The sequence below is a fragment of the Ips typographus genome, linkage group LG5 (assembly GCF_016097725.1).
Source record: "Ips typographus isolate SLU linkage group LG5, UJ_Ityp_2.0, whole genome shotgun sequence".
Taxonomy (NCBI): domain Eukaryota; kingdom Metazoa; phylum Arthropoda; class Insecta; order Coleoptera; family Curculionidae; genus Ips; species Ips typographus.
In genome coordinates, this window is record NC_138426.1 from 8,371,295 (window position 1) to 8,393,025 (window position 21,731).

The 21,731-nt window shown below is 39.2% G+C and overlaps 1 protein-coding gene and 1 long non-coding RNA gene across 5 annotated transcripts in view; one reads left to right on the forward strand and one right to left on the reverse strand.

Annotated features, from left to right (window-relative positions):
• Nucleotides 1-1,356: 1,356 nt before the first annotated feature.
• On the reverse strand, nucleotides 1,357-20,884 carry TfAP-2 (transcription factor AP-2). Of its 3 annotated transcripts, none has more exons than XM_081980911.1 (5): nucleotides 20,586-20,884; nucleotides 4,607-4,921; nucleotides 3,735-3,924; nucleotides 3,103-3,215; nucleotides 1,357-2,864 (listed from the first exon to the last, which is right to left on the reverse strand). In XM_081980911.1, the coding sequence occupies exons 1-5, from the start codon at nucleotides 20,664-20,666 to the stop codon at nucleotides 2,229-2,231; spliced, it is 1,335 nt and encodes a 444-aa protein (XP_081837037.1). In that variant the 5' UTR covers nucleotides 20,667-20,884; the 3' UTR covers nucleotides 1,357-2,228. The 3 variants fall into 3 exon arrangements, with proteins under 3 accessions (XP_081837037.1, XP_081837036.1, XP_081837038.1); XM_081980910.1 differs by lacking the exon at nucleotides 20,586-20,884 and adding an exon at nucleotides 15,323-15,764; XM_081980912.1 differs by lacking the exon at nucleotides 20,586-20,884 and adding an exon at nucleotides 4,975-6,581.
• Nucleotides 4,826-21,731, forward strand: part of LOC145729955 (uncharacterized) — a 66,034-nt gene continuing 49,128 nt past the window's right edge. Inside the window, exons 1-6 of one of the 2 annotated variants that reach the window (XR_014178485.1) lie at nucleotides 4,826-4,964; nucleotides 7,152-7,362; nucleotides 8,264-8,407; nucleotides 13,402-13,454; nucleotides 18,812-18,897; nucleotides 20,345-20,426. This is a non-coding gene — a long non-coding RNA (uncharacterized LOC145729955). The remainder of the gene's footprint in view (nucleotides 4,965-7,151; nucleotides 7,363-8,263; nucleotides 8,408-13,401; nucleotides 13,455-18,811; nucleotides 18,898-20,344; nucleotides 20,427-21,731) is intronic. The other variant, XR_014178486.1, reaches the window with a different exon arrangement.

A 21,731-nucleotide genomic window follows, 5' to 3' on the forward strand; every position in this document is an offset into this window, starting at 1 on the left:
TTCTTGTGATTTTAGTTTAGGGCTCCATAGGGTGTCTACAAATTTTGTTTGCAGCCAGACTTGCTTGTATATAATTACTATAGTTTTACAATTAGTATCTTCAGTGTAGTTTATGTTAAATTAAAATACAACCAGTTGACAGATGACTTTCCTTGTGGACAATTGGGTGAGTGGTTGGGTTGGCGGTTCTGGTTCTGGAACTTTTTAGACAATTTTCAGGGATGGAAATGCTCCACATCCAGCCTCATGGGACACTCCTTGTCCTTATTTAATACAGTTTACCAGACACATTTACCTTCTCCAAAAACAACGGTAATTAATTTTTATGTAGACTAAATTCAGTTATGTTGGTAGGCCTGTGGCGTCCTGTCATTGACCGGATGTGCGAAACAAAATGGCCGTTGCCAAACGTTTGGTAAGTTTGGTTTTGAAATTTGAAAATGTTCATTTCAAAAAGAAAACAGTGTTTTTACTTGTTATTAGGTTTTGCAACTTGCTTTTAATGTGTTTTAAGGTCTGAGTACATTCTGGAATGTTAGTGCAAAAAACAGGGACTGCAACTAGGGATATTCCCGCAGGAAGATTTTAGGAACCTGCGAAGCCCTTACAGAGTGACTGGAATAGGTAAGCATTGAAATCTTAAACACTTTGATTAAAGGGTCGTAATAGTGAGGGTTTTACTACTTAACATTAGACACCCAATGCATGAATGAACCGTTTTTTATATGGTTAATTGGTTAAGTCTGTGAGTGACTTAATATGGGAGAATTTTGTTTATTTACAAGTCTTTTAACCCTAATATGCACTGCAGGTACTTAAGCTCAGTGAAATAAGTCTCCTGCAGTGAAAAACACTTGTGGTTAGGGCTAAAATTAGTAATTGAAGTTCAAGTTAACTAGTGGTTATTTTGTTGTAGGTTACTCAACTTTAAATTGTCTGGAGTATTCATTTGCCACTCACACCTAACTAAGCAAGCTCCAAACCAGGATAAAGAGGAAAATTTGAACTTTATGGGGAAGGGAAATGTTGATTAGTTTTGAGCCTTAGTTTCGGACAGTATGAAACCGTCATCAGGGCTTCTTTACTAAGGTATGGGGGGGGGGAAGAAAAACTCATTTCAATTGTTTGTTGTCATTATAAGGTATTTAATCTCATCATCATGCTGGATGTGTGTCAGAGACACAACTTGCACAATATACAATATAATAGTTTTTCTGTCGTACATATTACCTATGTACCTACTATATATAATATAATACATTGTCGGCATTGGCACTGGTTCAGAAACTCTGAAATGTTGACGATAATACTTAATAATACTAGGAATAATAAAAAATATACAAAAACAATATGATATGTATAAAAAAATTGTAATATTAAAAATAGGGCTAAAGTATACTACAGTTTAAGTACAAAAGTAGGTGGTGTCAGGCATTTGTCTTCGGGCATTCGTTTTCAAGCTCCATGGAGAGCGAGCAGATCAAATGTAACGTCACAATAACGTAATTTGACAGCTGGTTGAAAAGATGAAGCGTGATAACGAACGCATCAGAACTGTGTACAACCCAACAGTGACATTTAACACTAAACAAAGTATACTAAAAAAAAAATCACGGTAGAACGTATAATATGGCCTTATAACAGTCTGAGATATGGCAAATATCACAATAAAGTAGTACGAGGCAAGAATACAAAGTAAAGTATACGGGGTGATCTAACAATAATGAAAATGAATCTGCAGCCAGTCTGAGAAAAGTTTAGACCACCCTGTACAAAAGTGCAGGTCTAGTACAAAGCTTGTTACAAAATTTGATCCCTGCGCGTAACTACAGACTACAGAGGTTAATAAAGTACAGTTTTGTCCCATTCTTGAAGTCAAATACAAGATCTATCAACTAAACATTATGAAAATCTGCATATAGGGTTGGATTTAACAGTGAACAAAACGAACAGTGTTTTTATAATTGTTGTGACATGTTTTTTCACTGACAAAGAATGTAATTTGTTATAACTTGGGATTAACAAACTTGATGATCCCCTTTTAGGATTAATTTAAAATAATAACACATCCAACCGAGTAGCTTATGCATCATCCCTGACAAAATATGACACTAAACTAAAACAAGGAAAGAGATTCTACCGTGACACCGAACGACCACTGATCAACGACACGTTTCGAACGCAAACACCTTCCTCAGATCACAACACGCGCCCGACCGTTGACAACATCACTTGTTCTTGTTGTCTTCCAGTTTGCCCTTGTCCAAAGACGAGCTGACCAGCATGCCCTGGCCCTGCGGTCCCGCACTCTGATTCGGAAACACTTTGTCCAAATGTTTCAGACTCTCACTGAGAAAGTTCTGGATGGCCGTGAGGGCGGCCACGATTGCCGGACTGCCGAAACCGTGACTGATTAACGAGAAATGCGTGAGATGGCGCTGTATCGACGGATCGAGCAGGATTTGGGGTCGGGTGTTGCACAAAGGTGACCGGTCCTGATTGAGCAGGTCCATCAGTTCCTTGGTCACTTGTTTCGTGGCTTGGAGGAGCTCTTTGCGGCGCGGGGTTTCACCGTGTTGCCGCAAAAGGTACTCGGCCACTTGCCGGGCGGGAAATTCAGTCTCGCAGACGTAGCCAAAGTCGCGTGCGAGGTGAATGGCTTCGCCTTCAACGAGGGAGGTGAGGAGGGTGACGTTGGCCGCTTTTCTTCTGCCCGCAGGCAGGTTTAGACCGATTTTTTCCAATTTTTCCCTGAGGATTCGGCCGCCATTTTTGCTTTTAGCTCGACGCAGTACGCCACCTAGGAGAGACGCGTTCAAACACTCGGGTGGAGACAGTCTTCGTTGCACTTCACCCACTGTCACCTATGAAATATTATTTATTTGAATAAGTTCACAAAAAGTCGTCAAAGCCAGAAATTAACAAGAGAGAACCAGTACAAAACCAATGCTCTTGACAAGGATGGAATGAAATTTCAAAAGAGCTAATAAATCTGACATACTGAAATTTTTTTCCCATCCTTGTCTATGGCACTTATTCTGGTTCTGTGTAAGTCAACCAAATTCGATTGACAATCTCAGTAATAGTACAAATTTGACTCACCTTGTACTTTGAGGTTGACGACAAAAGTGATAATCGTCCAGGTACGGAACAAAACACGTCACTGGGTGAAACCATGGCACCGGCCCCTGAGTGGTCCTTACCGCCCTTCATACCTGCAAAATGTACTTTTTTTTACAAGCCGTATAAACACAAAGGGGGACCCCACACTGAATGACAGATGCCCGGCCCCGCCCCAATAAACAAAAATTGTAACGAGTCTCTAATTAGCCGTCAACGGGGGGCCCCCCCCGGACGGGGCTACGCCATTACAAAAAGAAAGCCGTTGTTGACTCGACGGGAATGTGCGAATTAGCCCTATTAGGCCCGCGGACACCCCTGATTTGAGTCTGTGGGTTTTTGGTGTTGTACAAATGTGAAACAGTCAAAAGAGTCTTTTATGAGTACATTTGTGGGATTTGGACTTGAAAATCACAAAACCGTTTCTACAATCATCAGTAGAGTGTTCTTCTTGCACGGTTTTTAGAATATTAAGGTTATTCTTCCATTTGTCTAAAAAATTCTGGACTGTAATGTCTTGCAAAGAAATTCAAACAACATCTCTTGCATTTGATGATTTAATACCATCCACCGAGTAGAATAAAATTAAAATGACGTTAATCTTAGTGACCTACCTTTAAGTAATGGAATGTCGGTAATGAACCCGGTGTTGTCGTCGATACCAGCTTGAGCATCTTCAACTGCCTGCCCCAGGGCCTGGTGCAGGGAAAGGGGATCGTCGTGTCTCTGAGGGATGCCCGAATAGTCGGGGCGGCCGCCCCCCGGGGTGCTGTAAGGAAAACTGGCTCCGTGCCCCAACTGGCCCTGTATTAATTGATACTGTCAGAGTATGTGGTACAAGTTTATTATTAAAGTGGAGAAAACCGCATAATCCCGCCGAAACAATGCCAAACTTAAGCTCGTATCGGATGAAACTTGGTTTCGTGGAGAAGTTTGATTTGTTTTGAGGGGGTGGATGATCTTAAAGATGTTCGTAAAAAAATGTGGGACTAAAGGGCGCAAAGGGTCGGGGTGTTAGGGGAGGGGAAGGGGACATTCCAGCGCTGTGTCTGCATAGTTGCAGCCTAAACGTGGAATGCAGGATATCCGGGTTACCTTAAGCCGAGACTCTCGGGAACCGATAACGTCATGTTTTTCCGACGTTTCGCTCTTTTCTATTCGAAGACGCTGCTGATAAATAACCTTGCATATCGCTTATAGGAATCCGGGTTTTTTTAGCGGACTAAATCAGCTTGAGAATGCACTTTTTCCTGTTTATATTCACAATTTTTAGGATGGTCGTTAGAGTGAAGTTTAAGTTGGATGACGTCACAAATATCAAGAGTTATATTGACAACATTATTTGAATGAAAATCAATTGATTGATAACACTGGCTGACACTTCTGTCAAAATGACTGTTCTTTTCTTCTACATTTTGACATAGAACTAACGTTGGCAATGTTTTTACAGAGGGTCACATGTATGTGGTTTTCCATAACTACTTACCACATGAGCATGATTTGGATCACCTTCTCGTCGCAATCCCAGTTGGTTGTAGTGGTGTAAACCGGACAGGCCACCATACGGATCAGTCAGGTACTCCAAGTGTTGTTGAGGTGGCGGACTGGGGGCGGCATGATGAAAGGGCGGTGGAAAATAAGGCGGTTGAAAGTCGGGTTGCGGTAGCTGGTGTTGCATGGCGGCGGCGTGATGGAGGCTGCCGGTCGCCCCACGGCCGCCCGCGCTGGACGCGCCCGCCCCGTAACTGGGCGACCCGCCGCTCAACGCCAACGAGCCGTGGCCGCTGGCCGTTAACCGGTCCTGAAAACGTTTCGAACTGTTAGATCCATCATCAGACTTAGAGGTAAGCGCACCAAATTGTATCCGTGGAACAAACCGTCATTCTTCATGCAATTTTTTTGATTTTTTTTTGGGTGTTTTGATGAGTTGAAATAAAATCACGTGACACGTGCTGAAATCACTCTCGCGGAACCGTAACAGCCTACTAGACCGCGCGCTTTCGTCCAACTCTAAAACATGATCCATCATTTTGGCTTCGTTGGCGTCAACACGTGGCCGAAAGCGCCCGAACCGATTTCCAATTTGTAATTGGCCCGCGGGCGTCCCCCTCCCTTTACCCCCCAATTAATTTTTTTTTTCTTTAAATTCAGTGTTCTTAACACGCACGTGACTTTGAATTTAATTACCAGGCCAAACAGGTTGACAAATTGCCTCAAATAGCGTATTTCCGGTACCCATAAGAGAAAAGGGTGCCACCCTCGCTTTTCCCTTTAAATTACCATAAAATCAGTCAGACCAATGAGGCCCTTCCGGAAATGACCATTTACCCGCTTACCCAATCACTTTTACTCCTCACAACACCCTCTGAGTCTCAGTAGGAATATCTCAGATTTTTTTGAAGGTCCCAAAAAACAGTTAAAGGTGGTCATTCAATTTTCGTCAGCTCCGCCCGAAACCGCGGGGCTTCCATTGTTCGGACGATTGACTACAGCGCGCCTTCGCCTCTTTTAAAATACAGCAAAAAAAAAATGAACGTTAATCAACTATACGTTCATACACATCATAGAAACAATAATGATAAATCCGCGCCCGAACGAGCCATCAATCAGACAAGACGATTCTCTCTTGCTCTCTCAGTCTCATGAAAAGGTGTGAGGTCATCGCGTCATTACTCGACTATTTTTCGCTGATCATTATACTTGTTACGTAATTTGACAGTTAGAAACTGATTTTTGCTGGTTTGATGTTGTTCCAGTTAACCCAAATATCGTGCAATTGACCTGGGGGATCTATTGGGTGTCAATACAATTTAGCACTTTACCTTTAAAATTGAGGGAGTTACAGATAATCTCTAACCAGTCCCGAAATATTGTAAAGACTAGAGATATTTTAATTTTAAAGATAACTCAGTCAATAGTACAGTTAATGAAGAAAAGTCAGAGCGTAATAGGTATGTGACGTTTGCTTCTTTGTCACATTCAATATACCTTTTTCATTTTATAACGTCATCTGATTTTACTTTAATATTTGCTATAGGCAACTTATGCAACTGTCTAAATTTAATTTGCCAAATTTTCATCGTTTGCTACAATTTTGACAGCTGTCAACATGGCTTTTACAGTGTTGTAAGCATTATCAACGTTACGTGACGTGTCTAGTACAATTACAGCTTTTACAACTGTCCAAATTTGATTTAGTAAATTGTTACACTTTAAACACTTTTCCATGGTCACGTGACTGTTTTGACAGGTGTCAACTGATGTTTAGAATGTTTCAAGCTCAAAAACGAGATTATCAAAGTCACGTGGCATGTCTTCAACTTTTGATACTGTCTAAATTTAATTTACCAAGTTTTCAGCTTTTACAACTGTCTAAATTTGATTTAGCAAATTTTTACATTTTAGACTATTGCTTATGGTCACGTGATTGTTTTGAGAGGCGTCAATTGGCCTTTACAGTGTTTCAAGCTCAAAACTTGAAATGTCAAAGTCACGTGACATGTCTCTTCTAATTTCAACTTTTGGAACTGTCTAAATTTAATTTACCAAGTTTTCAGCTTTTACAACTGTCTAAATTTGATTTAGCAAATTTTTACATTTTAGACTATTGCTTATGGTCACGTGATTGTTTTGAGAGGCGTCAATTGGCCTTTACAGTGTTTCAAGCTTAAAACTTGAAATATCAAAGTCACGTGACATGTCTCTTATAATTTCAACTTTTGGAACTGTCTAAATTTAATTTAAAACTACATTTAAAAAAAAAAGTTACGTGACAGGCTTTTACAGTGTTGCAAGCTCAGAATAGCACTGTCAACGTCATGAGACGTGTATTGTACAATTTCAGCGTCTACATGTGATTTAGCATTTTTTTTCAGTTTAAACTATTTTTTATGGTCACGTGATTGTTTTGAAAATAGTCAACTGGCCTTAAAAGTGTTGCAAGCTCAAAAATTAGATTATCAAAGTCACGTGGCATGTCTTCAACTTTTGAAACTGTATAAATTTAATTTATCAATTTTTCAATGTTTTAGGAAAAAGATCAGTGGGAAGAAGACAAAACTCCTGGCTGAAAGACTTAAGAAGATGGTTTGGATGTACCTCAATTGACATCTTCAGAGCTGCTACATCCAGAATAATGATTGCCAATTGGAGACGGCGGATTAAGAAGAAGAAGAATGCTTAACCTACATTTTAAAGGTCAAGTGACTGTTTTGACAGGTGTTAACTGGCTTTTACAGTGTTGTAAGTTCAAAAATCGTATTATCAAAGTCACGTGATATGTCTTTTATAAATTCAACTCTTTTTCCCAGGTCACACTCTCACATTTATTACTGCAGTTTCATTGAGTAAATCCAGTTAAAGTATAAAGTACCTCAACAGAAAATACTAATTCTAAATATCAACGGAAAAACTCACCAACACAGGCGGTACCATCGTTTCTAGTGATTAACATTTTTTCTCAATTGCAGTTTTTACTGCCAAAGCAAAGATATAATTGGTACCGCCTATATTTCCGTAGTAATTGCGTTCGAATTAAGGTCGGAATTATAGGTTTCCCAGTAGTAAAATGCAGTCGGTTTAACATTTACAACTAATTAAAATTAACGGTAGTACTATTAGTAGGTAGTACCGTCTCTGAAGAATTCGATTATCACTTTGATAAACCTTTGATTTGCTTGTTGTGTGTATTGCAACTTTATGGTAGTAGGTACCCCCTTCTGTACCGTAAAATTAGTTTACTTTTCTAGGAACATCACAAAGAAACTGTCTAAATTTCTAGACAGTGTACTATTGAAGTTAGTTATGACGCCACTTTGGTCGTGTATTTAGGCCAGTAAGGTACTTTGTGAGATCGGTACTACCTGAATGAATTTTTGAGTCCAATAAGGCAAACAAAGAGTAGTTTTAAAGCAATATTTTTTTGAAGGGATATACCCGGACAGTCGTTTATAAGTTCTTATTTATGACAATGTAGAAAACTCAGTCATTTTAACGAAACTGTGGTTTGATCAATTTTAGCGCCCTCTAGGGTCCAAGTAAAAGTTAATAAGGTGCTTTTAATATCAATCGACAGTCCCATTTTTTAGCTACTTATAATCCTATTATGTCTTTATAGTAAATGTTTCAAATAAGTGAATTTTAGGGTCAAATGGAGAGATTGGAATTCAGCACAAATGAGGGTTTTCCCAGTTTTCCTTCCTCACGTGACTACGCTATACTGGAGTGCAACCAAACCAATATTCCTGGCTAATTTCGACCTCAGAAATACCAATCTGACGTTCTGTTTGTAAGTATCACTGTTTTGGAGTTGTCCTTAAAAAGGACAAGAATTCTGACATTTATTTGTTCATCAGCGTTTCTTAAACTGTTTTCCGCGGAACCCTGGGCTGGTTTGGCGGTTACTGAAGAATTCTATTAAGGGGAAAAACACTGAAGTTTTACTGGGGTAGCTTTAGAGTTTCTAATCCTAAACACAATAGCGCACAGTTAACTATAAGTTAGGGTTTCACTGTGTAAATTGACCCTTAAACAGAAAGAATAGTGATTGCAGTTTTTTATGATTGACGTAACTGTTATTAAGAAAAACTGTCTGGATCCGTTGCTATTAACGGTCAAAGAAGCTCAAGAATAAGTTCAAAATGTAGTTCTAGTGCTAGTATAAACCTTCCAGTCTAGCAGCTTATTTCAAACGCTTTTAGGACAATTTAAAAGTTTCCAAATGCCTCTAAAGCAGTCTAGAACCTTCAATATGCTTCTTAAACTGTCCATTAACAGTCTAGAAGTCTCCAAATGCTCCTGAAATAGCATAGAATCTTCCAAAAGCCTTTGAAACAGTCTAAAAAGTTTCAAATGCTCTTCATCTACTCTGGAAGCTTTCAACAGATTCTAGAACAGTTTAAAAACATCCAAATAATGTCTAAAACAGTCTAAGATCTCCAGTTGCCCCTGAAGCAGTCCAGAACCTTTAATATGCTTTTTAAACTGTCCAAATGCTCCTGAAGTAGTCTAAAAAGATTTCAGAAGCTGCCAAAACACTATGGAAACACCAAAAACAGAGTCTAGAAGCTTCTCAATGCTCCTGAAATAGCATAGAATCTTCCAAAAACCTTTGAAACAGTCTGAAAGGTTTCAAATGCTCTTCATCTACTCTGGAAGCTTTCAACAAATTTGAAAATAGCCTAAAAGCAATTCTAGAACAGTTTAAAAGCATACAAATGATTTATAAAGCCCTCTAAGATTTACAGTTACGCCTAAAGCAGTCCAGAACCTTTAATATGCTTTTTAAACTGTCCAAATGCTCCTGAAGTAGTCTAAAAAGATTTCAGAAGCTGCCAAAACTCTATGGAAACACCAAAAACAGAGTCTAGAAGCTTCTCAATGCTCCTGAAATAGCATAGAATCTTCCAAAAACCTTTGAAACAGTCTGAAAGGTTTCAAATGCTCTTCATCTACTCTGGAAGCTTTCAACAGATTCTAGAACAGTTTAAAAGCATCCAAATAATTTCTAAAACAATCTAAGATCTCCAGTTGCCCCTGAAGCAGTCCAGAACCTTTAATATGCTTTTTAAACTGTCCAAATGCTCCTAAAGTAGTCTAAAAAGATTTCAGAAGCTGCCAAAACACTACGGAAACACCAAAAACAGAGTCTAGAAGCTTCTCAATGCTCCTGAAATAGCATAGTATCTTCCAAAAGCCTTTGAAACAGTCTGAAAGGTTTCAAATGCTCTTCATCTACTCTGGAAGCTTTCAACAAACTTGAAAACAGCCAGCTAAGATTTCCAGTTGCCTCTAAAGCAGTCCAGAACCTTTAATATGCTCTTAAAACTGTCCAAAAACCCTCCAAATGTTCCTGAAGTAGTTTAAAAGAAATTCAAACGTTTCCAAAACAGTTAGAGGCTCTATATGCTTCCAAAACAGTGTCTAGAAGCTTTCAAATGCTCCTGAAGTAGCATGGAAGCTTTCAAAGGGATGCCAATAATTGTCAAATTAGTTTCTCATCATTGCTTGTTACAATAGTAAATCCTGTTAAGATAGTGAGACGTTGCAAGGTAAATTTGAAATTATTGGTACAAATTTTTCTGAAATTCAAACGTTGATTCTGATACGTTTCCTTGGACTAATTCGAACATTTAAATTGAAAATTAACAGATTAAGAAACGCTGGTGTACACTGTATTAAGGTTGGATTTTCTTTTAATTTTGACCTGGCAATACCTCGACTAACTAAGATCAGATACGGAATATTCCCAAAACAGAGACCTCTCGCTTGACCTAATGAACCGAGTTAGCGTCTCGAAACAGGTGTCCCACTTGAGAACCGGGCCGAGATCGGTCCGCGATGACCGATGAGTTCATCTTAAGCCGCCTCTCATTGTCGTCCCTCTACATTATTTCCCGAATCGTTTGCTGTCACTCGTGTGTTTATAGTAGGCGAAACTAATTGTAAATTTAGATTCGCTCGTTCCGATTAGGCTCACGATGGGCAGGTCCGGCCAGGTTTCTCACGGTTATCTTCACGCATTCATTAAGAAGTGGAAATGGTGCCGAATTTGATGGTTCTAAAAGTTGGTCGTATGTGCAGTTTATGCAAATGTGGATGTGGTCATCGTCGTCTAAACCGCATACCTGAGACGTACATCAGCACTATTACCGAATCGTTACTATGGTTCGATTATTTTTCCGCCATATTGAAATTATTTAAACCTCAGAATATGTATTTCTCATTAAACAATAAAAAATGAGAAGGAATCTGACATGTTTTGCATGCAACACACAATACACCAGGTTCACATCCGCTCATGGAATGTGGCAACGTTTGACAGGAAATACATTCTCATCTCAATCTAACTTTTGGAATACTACAATTTAAAAAGTAGAAGAACTACATACAGAAGAAGTAAAAACTACTAGACAAGAAAAGCACATGATGACTTAACCACCAAGGCAAAAATGAACCATAGAACGTGACGTTTCAGCGGATTTAACATTCATTTCAGTCATCACCTGTCCAAGACAATTTTCGTAACATCCCAAAATACATATCCTTGTACGTATATAAAAATTAAGTGGATTTATTTATTTAACGGTTAATCGAACGAGTTTTAATCGCTTATTCGAGTACCAGGTGTGCCGATTATTCCACCGAATACACATGATCAAAGAGGCTCTGGTTTTTTTTTTAATGTTGGTCGAACTTGACGTCGGGTATTGCCTCTAACTGGTCGCGAGATACGTCAATTTTGACCTCGGGAAACGATCGGACGTCCGCGGTTTAGTCGAAAACTAGCGGCCACAAGACTATCTTCATTATAATATCCAAAAGTGGCAAATCTCTAACCAGTTACCGGATATGTTTATATATGCAAAAATTATAATTGTTTTAGGTATTGCAAATGTCAAATTTTACATAAAATATCTCAAAAACGGATATAGATATGTATATGACATTATACATAAAATATGTCTAGAATTTGTCGCAGAATCTAAAAAAATAAACAATATACAGAGTATTCCATTTAAAGTAAGCGAGTCGACTTTGGTATACTACTAAATTTTCAGAAATAGGGTGATTACGGTTTTTCCATAATTCCAAATAGTTTGTCACTGAAGGATCATTGTCAAAATCTGCTTATTTGCACCAGAAAGCTATAAAACGTGCTCGAAACACAGCTAAACTGTATTTTACATCTTTATGGGTAAAATTTAGTTCATATAATCATAATTATTCAACTGCTCCATGAAAACGTCAATTGTCAAAATGTATAGAGAGATAAATTAAGACTTGGTCATGCTTGGCTTTAAAGAGTTCTTATTGTACTTCGGTTAGTTCCGTATCATATTCGGCGATTTTCGTTTCAATTCTCAGGTTAGAATTTAAAATAACAACTCAGCCTTATAGTTGACATCTCCATAGTAAAAACACTGCCTGACCTTTTTTTACCTTTACAGCCTGGAGTTATTAAGAAGCAGTCACTAAAGTTTTCTACCATATCTCTTTAATAACCTCTATGGATTCATGGTTTTAATTGTTTTTAAAGCAGGTCGGTCTATTTGACGTTTAGTTGCACCAGAAAGCTATAAAACGTGGTCGAAAGACAGCTAAAGCAGATTAAAATAAGTTAGCTTGTATTTTACATCTTCATAAATAAAATGCTGTCAACTGTCAAAATTTATTCAACTGTTCCATGAAGATGTCAACTGTCAAAGTGGCATCTATTAAGCTGTAAAACCATGAAACTCACTACAAATGAATATGAAATCCGTTAAAGAATTAACTGAATCTAACCTCTATGGATTTATGGTTTTAATTGTTTTTAAAGCAGGTCGGTCTATTTGACGTTGAGTTTAGTCTTTCACTGAAGCGTCAACTGTCAAAATCTGCTTATTGGCACCAGAAAGCTATAAAACGTGGTCGAAAAACAGCTAAAGCAGATCAAAATCAGTTAGCTTGTATTTTACATCTTCATAAATAAAATGCTATTCATCTGTTATACTGTTTAGTCTGTCCCTAAAGTGTCAACTGTCAAAATTTATTCAACTGTTCCATGAAGATGTCAACTGTCAAAGTAGCATCTCTCAAGCTGTAAAACCATGAAACACACTGCAAATGAATATGAAATCAGTTAAAGAATTAACTGAATCTAACCTCTATGGATTCATGGTTTTAATTGTTTTTAAAGCAGGTCGGTCTATTTGACGTTTAGTTTAGACTTTCACTGAAGCGTCAACTGTCAAAATCTGCTAATTTGCCCCAGAAAGCTATAAAACGTGCTCGAAAGACCGCCAAATGGGAATAAAGTCAGTTAACTCATGTTGACTTATTGTTAAGTCTGTCACTAAAGTGTCAACTGTCAAAATATAAAATGTTCACATTTTTTTCCAACTAAACTAAACTAAACACTCCTAATTGATTTCTAAAGTAAAATTTAACGTAACTGGTTACAGTTAGAGAATATTTAGCATAAAGTACCACCTGGTCGTACAAAATCCGACGAAACGTCAACAAACTTTCAAGAAAATTAATTCGTTTAAATCCGACTTACGTAAGCCGGTGTGGTACCACCGGAACCCCTTCTCATTAAGTGGTACTGCCCACTTTTTTTTTCACTTCGGTATTTTTTAATAATTTTTCTCCTAATTAGCTCCGGTCTTATCGAACGGGTCGATCGCTGACCGAACGGTACTTTTGCTACTTCACAATTTGAACGATGCGTTACTAGTTTTTTTTTTGTGACTGATTTTTAAAACAGGGTAGTACTGACACTTTTTGTTTGATTTTCAGATTCGAGGTGATACCGCGACTGGCTGTGTGGCGCGGGGAATCGGAATCACCATGTAAGTAATTAATATTCTTGCATCGTCTTCGGCAGCTTGTCAAGATTATTATCGACTTTTAATCGCTGCTTAAACGATCACTTAACAAGGTTGTTAAATAATCTGGTAACTGTAAACGGACCCACCCTGTAGTAGTACCACTGTCTCATTACGAAATTGACCGGCCGAAGTAGAAAAGTGGTACCCGATCGCTATCTCCCAATAATTTTGTCGGCAATTACACGCTCGAAAGTTTATCAGATCGACGCGGTCAACCGTTGACCTGGTTTACACCGTAGAGACCACCCCTTACGTGGTACTACCCACAAATATATAGGAAATTTATATAAAATCGTCAGAGAAGAAAATCGACCGGTCCAGAATCCTAAGAACGAATCGGTGGTACCGGCGGGTACCCTAAGGCCGCACCTCGGCCCGTGCACTTGCCTGACGGCATTCCAAAGCGCTCCGGGCGAATGGTTGCCTCTGGCGACCTCGAAATCAATGGCGTGCCGCGGGTACTACCTGTGTGCGTATCTTAATTCAATCCAGCGAAATAATTTTCGGTTTCGTCCGGTTCAGTAGCGGGTACCACCTACTTTTGGGGCTAAAACATGAAAATATGCTTGAATAAACACGGCACGACCGTACAACCATTAAAAGAGCCCAATTAAGAATGTCTCCCGCGGTCAATAAGCGAAACTTTATGTTGCACAGTATTGCTTAATAACGCCGCAATAAACGTACCAATGTTAGTACCTGTAAGCCCCGAGGGTACCACCGGATATTATTGATGATTGGTGCACGGACATTTAATAATCCGATCTGCTTTTCAATAGACTTTATGGTGATGCAATGAGCTTCAAAACGCATAACTGATTGTGAGCACCTGCACGTCAAGGTGGTACCGTCACTCATTTAGAGTGTTGTCACAATTTTGTTAATTGACTTGATGGGGTGGTGGTACCCATTCGTACGCCTCCGGGACTTCCGGACTTGCCATGGGTCAAGTGGCAACGAGTTTCGAGAATTAGATTATTGGTAGTACCAGCCCTAACTGATAACTCTTAATTTTCTTGTTACTGCTAAAATAGAAAATCATAACTCTTGAAAAGTAGTACCAAAGGTAGTGTGGGTAGTACCGTGTATCAATTATCTCAAATGAAATATTTTTTCAGTATTAGTGGACTCCCTACAAAAATACAACTAAATTAAGTGAATGTGATAGTAATAAAGTAGTATAACTTTAAACTTATGTAGTACCAAAGTAGTACCGACTAAGTTCCAAGTCTTGGACGTTGTCGCAAAACGTGAAGATGGGTAAGAGCTACCGAGGTTGGTAATCGAGACGGTTAAGTGTTATAATGAGGTAGTACCGGTTGCACGTTAGGTGAAATTAGTGGTAGTACCTAATCGGGCAGGAAGCTGCCGATTAGTTTGAATTAGGTGTAAAATGTAAATTGCCAACCAGTGACCATCTGGTCAGTTTTCGGGATGTTTTTTTTTTTAACCCCAGCCTCAGTACCACTTTGGCATGTGTGGTAATTACGGTGGTACCGTTACCAGAGATCGAAATCGCCGCCGTCCCCCCTACTATTAGCGCAAACATACAATCCAATAACAAACTGAAATTACGGCGGCTATTAACGAAATCGAATCCTGGCGGTAGTACCTAATTACATACAGTTTCAGGGTACTATTAAATCATAGCCGGATAATAACTGTTAGGCCATTATTCACATACTTGACCAGTGTGAATGGTTAGGAGATGTGACAACGTGGTCGCAATCCTAGGCAGGTAAGTAGTACCCGATTGTAAAACCTTGACTTCTTGGAAGTACCTTTATAGTGTAAAGGTGAATCAGGAATCACACGTGGTCACTACTTACCTCATCATCGTCGTCCTGTCCATTTTCTTGGACGTCGTCCTCCATCAAAACAAAACCGACGTCGTTGTTGTTGTTTTTGGTGACAATGTCAGGGGTACGACCTCCGTCGTTGTTGTCCGTGTCATTATTGTCATTGACAATAACCAAACGGCGATGTTTTGACGCCGGACTTAGTAAATCGACGGTCAGCTGATCGCTGGCCAACGAATCGGGCGAATCGGGATTGTCCATGGTAGTACTACAGCAGCGGTACCACCACTAACCAAAACAACAACAATATCGCACCGCCTGTCTGTTGACATAGATTTGAACGGGTACCACCGCGACAGGTGGATGATTTCCGTTGACTTACAAGACGCGAAAATCTGACCGTAGAGGGCGGTACTGTAATAGTACCAACACGACGACGCGTCAAGAAAGCTTCGGGCAAACTGAAGTTCCATGGTCAAGTTGCCGCTGGCGGTCGCATTTCTCGAGGGGGTGGAGTGGGGCGAGAGGCTGTACCCCGCCCGCCGGGTACTATCCGTTCTTCTTCATCTCTCGGGCAGTACCTGTTATACGTGCCCGCAGAGATCAGGTTTGGTATGGTTGCGTAAGCGTCAAGGCACACGCCTCAAAAAAATCATAGAAATGATGATGAATTTGCGTGGCGGTTTCTATTATAAGTCTCGTTAGCCGATAGTATAGTATCGCATTAACTTGGTGGTACCTCTAGCGTTAATATTATTTTTCACTAACAAAGGCGGTACCACCTCAGAAAACGTGTCTCGAATACAATAAAATGTACCACATAAATTGAGCGTTGAAATAGGTACCACCAAAGGCGGTACCACGCAGTTTGTCGTGTGCAACAACTCGGGGAGTACCCTCTTAGCCAGGATTTAATAATAATATTCGTCTGACGGTTTTTCAATCGAAGAACCAATTATTTAAAGAGCGATGCGCCTTTATTTATTTGCAAATGCCATTAGGTACTGCGCCCACGGTAATGGTACCACCTTATTGTTGTTATTGCTTCCTGGTGTTGATTGGCTCTCGGACGACCGCGCGGTACGACCTAGATAACGGCACGAAGAATTTGCCACTTTAAGTCTTTGTCGGTACGACCTGTCACTTTGATTTTTCTTTTAGGTGGAGAGTGTGGTACTACCTGTACGGTAAGAAGAAAAAATATTGGCTAATGCTGTTTTACACTACAAACGAACAGGTGGTACCACGGTACTACCAGCTAATTGTACACAAAACTTAAATATCATTTCAATAAACAGGTTTAGAAACGTCGATGCCTGTTTGATCGACAAAAAATCCGGAAATTCTTAACGACTTGAAGGAAATTGAAACATCCATTTACGAGGGGTGGTTCGATAACGCCGCCCCCCTGTAAACGTAGCCGCGGGGCCTCTCTCCCCTTTTTCTATATAATACAAATCGACCCTTTTACGAGGGGGACCGTCCTAGACTCCAAATCCGCACCTTCAATAATGTAATGTGTCAAAAACACTCCGGGGTACCACAACCTACATGGTACTATGTCATGGAAAACATTTAGTACCATTCGAATCGGTACTAGTCATGTCGTTTTATAATTAAGTTGCGTTAAAAGCAAAAGACGACCGAGGGGGCATAAATCAAAATGCCAGTGGTACCACCTCATGTTTGCAGGATCTTAGTGATTTATTTTGATTTGGTGGCGTTAGAGCGCTTTCCTGGTACTGGTTCGACTTGTTTTGGAAATTGGTACTACCACACCGTGAAAACGGAAAGGTCGTACTGGACAATTTGCAAATAGTCAATGCTACTCTTCTCCTGGTTAACGGTAGTCAGCGTATTATAATTCAATGTCTTAATTGGTACTACCTGTAGCGGTAGTTCCCACTTAACTTTAATGGAAAATGAAATTGTTAAATATTGTGCAGCGAATAAGACAGTTTACTGCCGGTACATCCCTCGAAAGTCATTTTTATTGGTACTACCAGTAATACATTTTGGTGTTGCATTTATGGAATTTTTTACACTTTACTAGGCAGTACCACTAAAATATTAATTTGATGTATTGACGTCTTAGCTGATACTTCCTACAGAGTGATAGTACCACCAGCATTCGGATGGTACTACTAATATATCAAGTTATTGTATAGACATGACTATGGCGGTACTGTTAATAAGCAACATTAAACAGGTGGTACTGGAAAATTGCACAACAACTAGCTGAATTCTTGATTTCACATATTAAGTGGTTTAGTAGTACCATTTAAAAGAAAGCAAGGAATAAAACAAAAAAAGTGCAAAAAAAATTTGTACTGGTACCACCTTACAAAGGCAGTAAGTATCATTAAGCTTCTGAACGTGTTATGGTACTACTGTGATACAGTGATTTCTGCTGGCTACTGCATTCTATATAGTGAGTAATGTTTTGTAAAACAGTGATGCTGGTTATTGGTTAATTTGTTAACTGGTAGTACCATAGCGGGGCGGTTATAGTCTGTAATCAGTTTGTTAATGAAAAGTACCACTAAAAAAAATCGTAATTTTTTTGTTGGGACATCCAATTTTGAGGTATACCAGTTCGTAGTACCGTTGTCCGGATTTAGTTAACCTGGACATAACAAAAGCGAGACGAGGACCAACAATTTACGAGTACCGCTGAGATTGGAATGCTCGCCACACACGTACAGACAGGTCGTACCGACCGCGGTGGTACTGTTAGTCGTTTTACGTTGAAGAAAAATCTCTCAATATGTGGGTCAAAGATTTGGTCAGGCGGTTCGACGACCCGTTGTCGTTTTAGGGACGGTTTTTTTTATTATGAATTGGGTGGTTGGTACCACCTGCTGGAACCATCAGACCAATTTCGGTTTAAGAGTTGGAGAAAGCCTTTCTGGCGCCTCCTGTTGGTAGGAAACGATGATTGAACGTAGAAAACGTTCGGGATACAGCAGCCTCTCGCCACTACGGGCATCTGACGGTCGGTAGCGCAAACCCTTCGCAACAGTTACAGAAATCTGTAACGTAGGCGGTGCGCGTTTTGGACGTGCGTGCCTAGAGGGCGCCACCCTCAGCCCAATTACCCGCCAGTTCTAAACTAACCCAAATTGGGGTGTAATTTACCCGGATTATAGTAATTTCGGGCGGGTTTTGTTCGAAACCGTCCGTGTTGCGTTACTGCTCGGTTTACACAAGAATGTATTTTTTAATTAAGTTTGATTGGGGAGACGTGGTAGAAAAAAAAAATTGAAGAATGAAATAATGAGAGGGGATTGGCCAAACTGACCGGAACACCTGTTTTACGCGCTGATAATGGTTTTGGAACGCAGACGAGAACGTAATTAGCCGCATTCCTTATGTCCCTATTTATGCGCGTTCTTTGCTGTCTTTGTAGCCTTCTTGGATTCACTATAACTCCCAGTTATGACAATTGACATGTGTCATTTTTTTTTTAGCTTTTGACAGAGCTTAGTTTCAGTATTTCTAATATTGTTATTTTTACAGATGACTAGTAAAGTACGGCAGAACAATAAATACCTCACAACAACAGCGGTCGTTAGGATTGAGGTGTTGAGTAACAAGATTGTCAAGTAAGTGGGGTTAGCTAGTGTTTAAATGTGTATTAGTAAGTCCACATGTGCTGCAAGCAAGCTGCATTTTTTGACCAAAACCACAAACCACCCACTGTGTTGGAATTTAGGCAAATTCTGCACAGGTGGACGTTGATAGACATTTTGAAATCTTTGACAGGTGACGTGTAAAGGCAATTGTTCGGACATTTGACAACCGACACCACAATAAGGTTTCAGATTGTCTTTTCTGTTTCTGTGGACATTTTATGGTTTTGTTATGTCCTTAACATTTCTCTCTTTTGGTCTTTTTTTGGAAAAAAAGTCTCTGATTTTCTGTTGCTTTGCTTGATTCTCTTTGTTTTTCAGGAATATAGTAAAAAAGAAAGAAAGCGCAAATACAAGAAAAAAGATAGACCTTTCTATCTCTTTCTCCTACACCATCAACTGTATTTTACTTAAAACCTCTGCCTGATCTTTTTTCTCTCTTTTTTATTCAATATATTTCATCTTTTTGTGTTATTCCTGTTTATATGATTCTTTCAGTCTTTTCTTGTTATTTTGCTTTTTTTTGTCTTTATATATTTTTCCGGTATTTTCCTTTTTCTCTGTCAATTACACTGTTTTTCTTTCACAGTTCACGGTTAAAGTTTTTTCTTTAATTTAGGGGTCACTAAACTTTTCACTTTGTCCAACTACTGTCTCGGACAAATATGCAACCAGACATTCAGTTCAAAAATCGCGACGTAAAACTTTTTCGCAATTATCTCTAAAATGGTTAAAGTTACTACTCTCAAAACCTGGAGACAACTTTTGCTACTCTAGCTTAGATACAGAAAAATGTATAAAAATTAAATTTTGCTTACATGTCATTCAAAAATCGTACTTAATTTTTCTTCTGTCTTCTTAAAATTTGCTGACAATTTCTAAGTTACCTAACTGATATTAAATGATAGTTTACACTGGCACTGATTTGCCATTTTTTTCTACAACCTGGCAATATCATCATGAGGCAAAAAATACACAATTCTAACAAACTAAAAATCCTACATGGATGAGAATCCATCTTGATAGTGGCGAAAAACAAAAAATGTGATATTCCCACGTTTAGAGGAGTAAAAGTGGGAATGGTAAAGTGTCAATATTTTCAATTTTGTTAATAAATCAGTATACTAAATTTAAGTATTTTAAGACACGTGCACCAGAACCAAATGCAAAAATTTTGCAAAGACGAAAAATGTGTTTTTTGAGGACAAAATTACTGCTCCAAAAAATTATGAGCGTAGTTCTGTTATCCAATTTCTTAAGGTGTCCAATTCAAACATCCCATTTAGACCAAGTTTCTATGTTTTGAGGTTCTGAGTTTGGTGATGGTGGGTCAAAACTTGTGTTGATTGTAGTTAAGACAATGTGGTTTCTAAACCAAGGAAATGTTAATGTTTTCTCATAACAATCGATGTGATTTCAGGTCAAAGGACAACAAAACCTACTTAAGGACAATAAGACGGATTACTGGAGGAGCTTGTTTCATTTGACCTCAGAGATGTAGAGTAAGTATATTTAAGAATTCGTGGTTATGGTTGACTATTGGTAAAGGTTGCTTTGTAACTGATTATTGGAAATTCAAGGTTACCAACTGGTGTGGTAGTATTTTAAGTGATTTTTTTTAGAAAAACGATTTTAACTCGGTTCTTTTGTACAACACTCACCTCATACTGCTGGTAGTTAGCCAGCGACGAGTTGGAATTCAAATAAAACCGTGACATCATTCCATTCTCCTTGAAAGTCATCAAAACTGGTCTCACAGAACAAATCACCCAAAAAAATAGAATGCAAAACACCCGCGCAGCGCGTTTTTTCCGGGAACGGACACTGTTCCCGTCCGATTTCGATCCGCGTGATTTTTTTGGCGCGCGACGTCACACAAAACGACGCCGGTCGGGGATCGATCGTCGTGGGGCCGCCGTCGGGTTTATCTCTCCTCGGTAGTCCTGCCCGGAGCAAACTGGCGGGCAGGCAGGAGGACCCCAACGAGACCCGTCGGCCCCCTCCCGGCCGTTTGCCGGAGGGGGCCCGCGGCCCTTGGCCATTGGTCGGGGCCTGCGCCATTTGCGCCTCCCTTTTCTGGGGCGCGACGTTACACCGATGCAGGTACATACCAAAGTTGTCTTTTATGGTACAAAAGGAAATTTATAAATTCAACTGATTTTTAAAACAAACTCCCAGTTAAATTAGACAAAGTCAATGTAAGTTTATCTTAAATTTTATACAATTCAGTGTATGGAAGGCTCTATGCTGTTACAGGAATAGTCTAGACTAGAAAATCCAATAAGCACAATGTAGCTAATGGATAACCTGTAATGACGCTATTTTGGCTTAAACTAACCCCCTAAAGTAAGTCTCTCAAACTTGATCGACACCGTCGTGCTTGTTCCATGTAATGTAACAGCTATCACGTGACAGTTTATAAAGAAACAACCAACAGTGTGACAGCTGTCAGATGTCAAAAATTCAAGAGGTTAGTGTCATTTCAACTGGTCAAGTCTTCCATCTTAATTTTCCTTTAAAATGACAAGTTTACCGAGTTAAACGCCACTTTAAAAGCTGATTTTAAATTAATTTTAACACTTTTTTAAACAGACCAAATCAGTTCTACCATTTTTCTCTTCTGGAAGATTCTACAGTGACGTTAGTCTTGGACTTGGACTATTTCTATTTGGTTTTTTAAAAATATTTCAAATTTAGAGTTCATCTTAAAGAAATTCATCCACATTCAAGCATAAAATAAATTATTTGCCTAAATTTTCCTCCCTAAACTATTCGAATTCAGTTCCACTTTTTGACATTCACAAAAG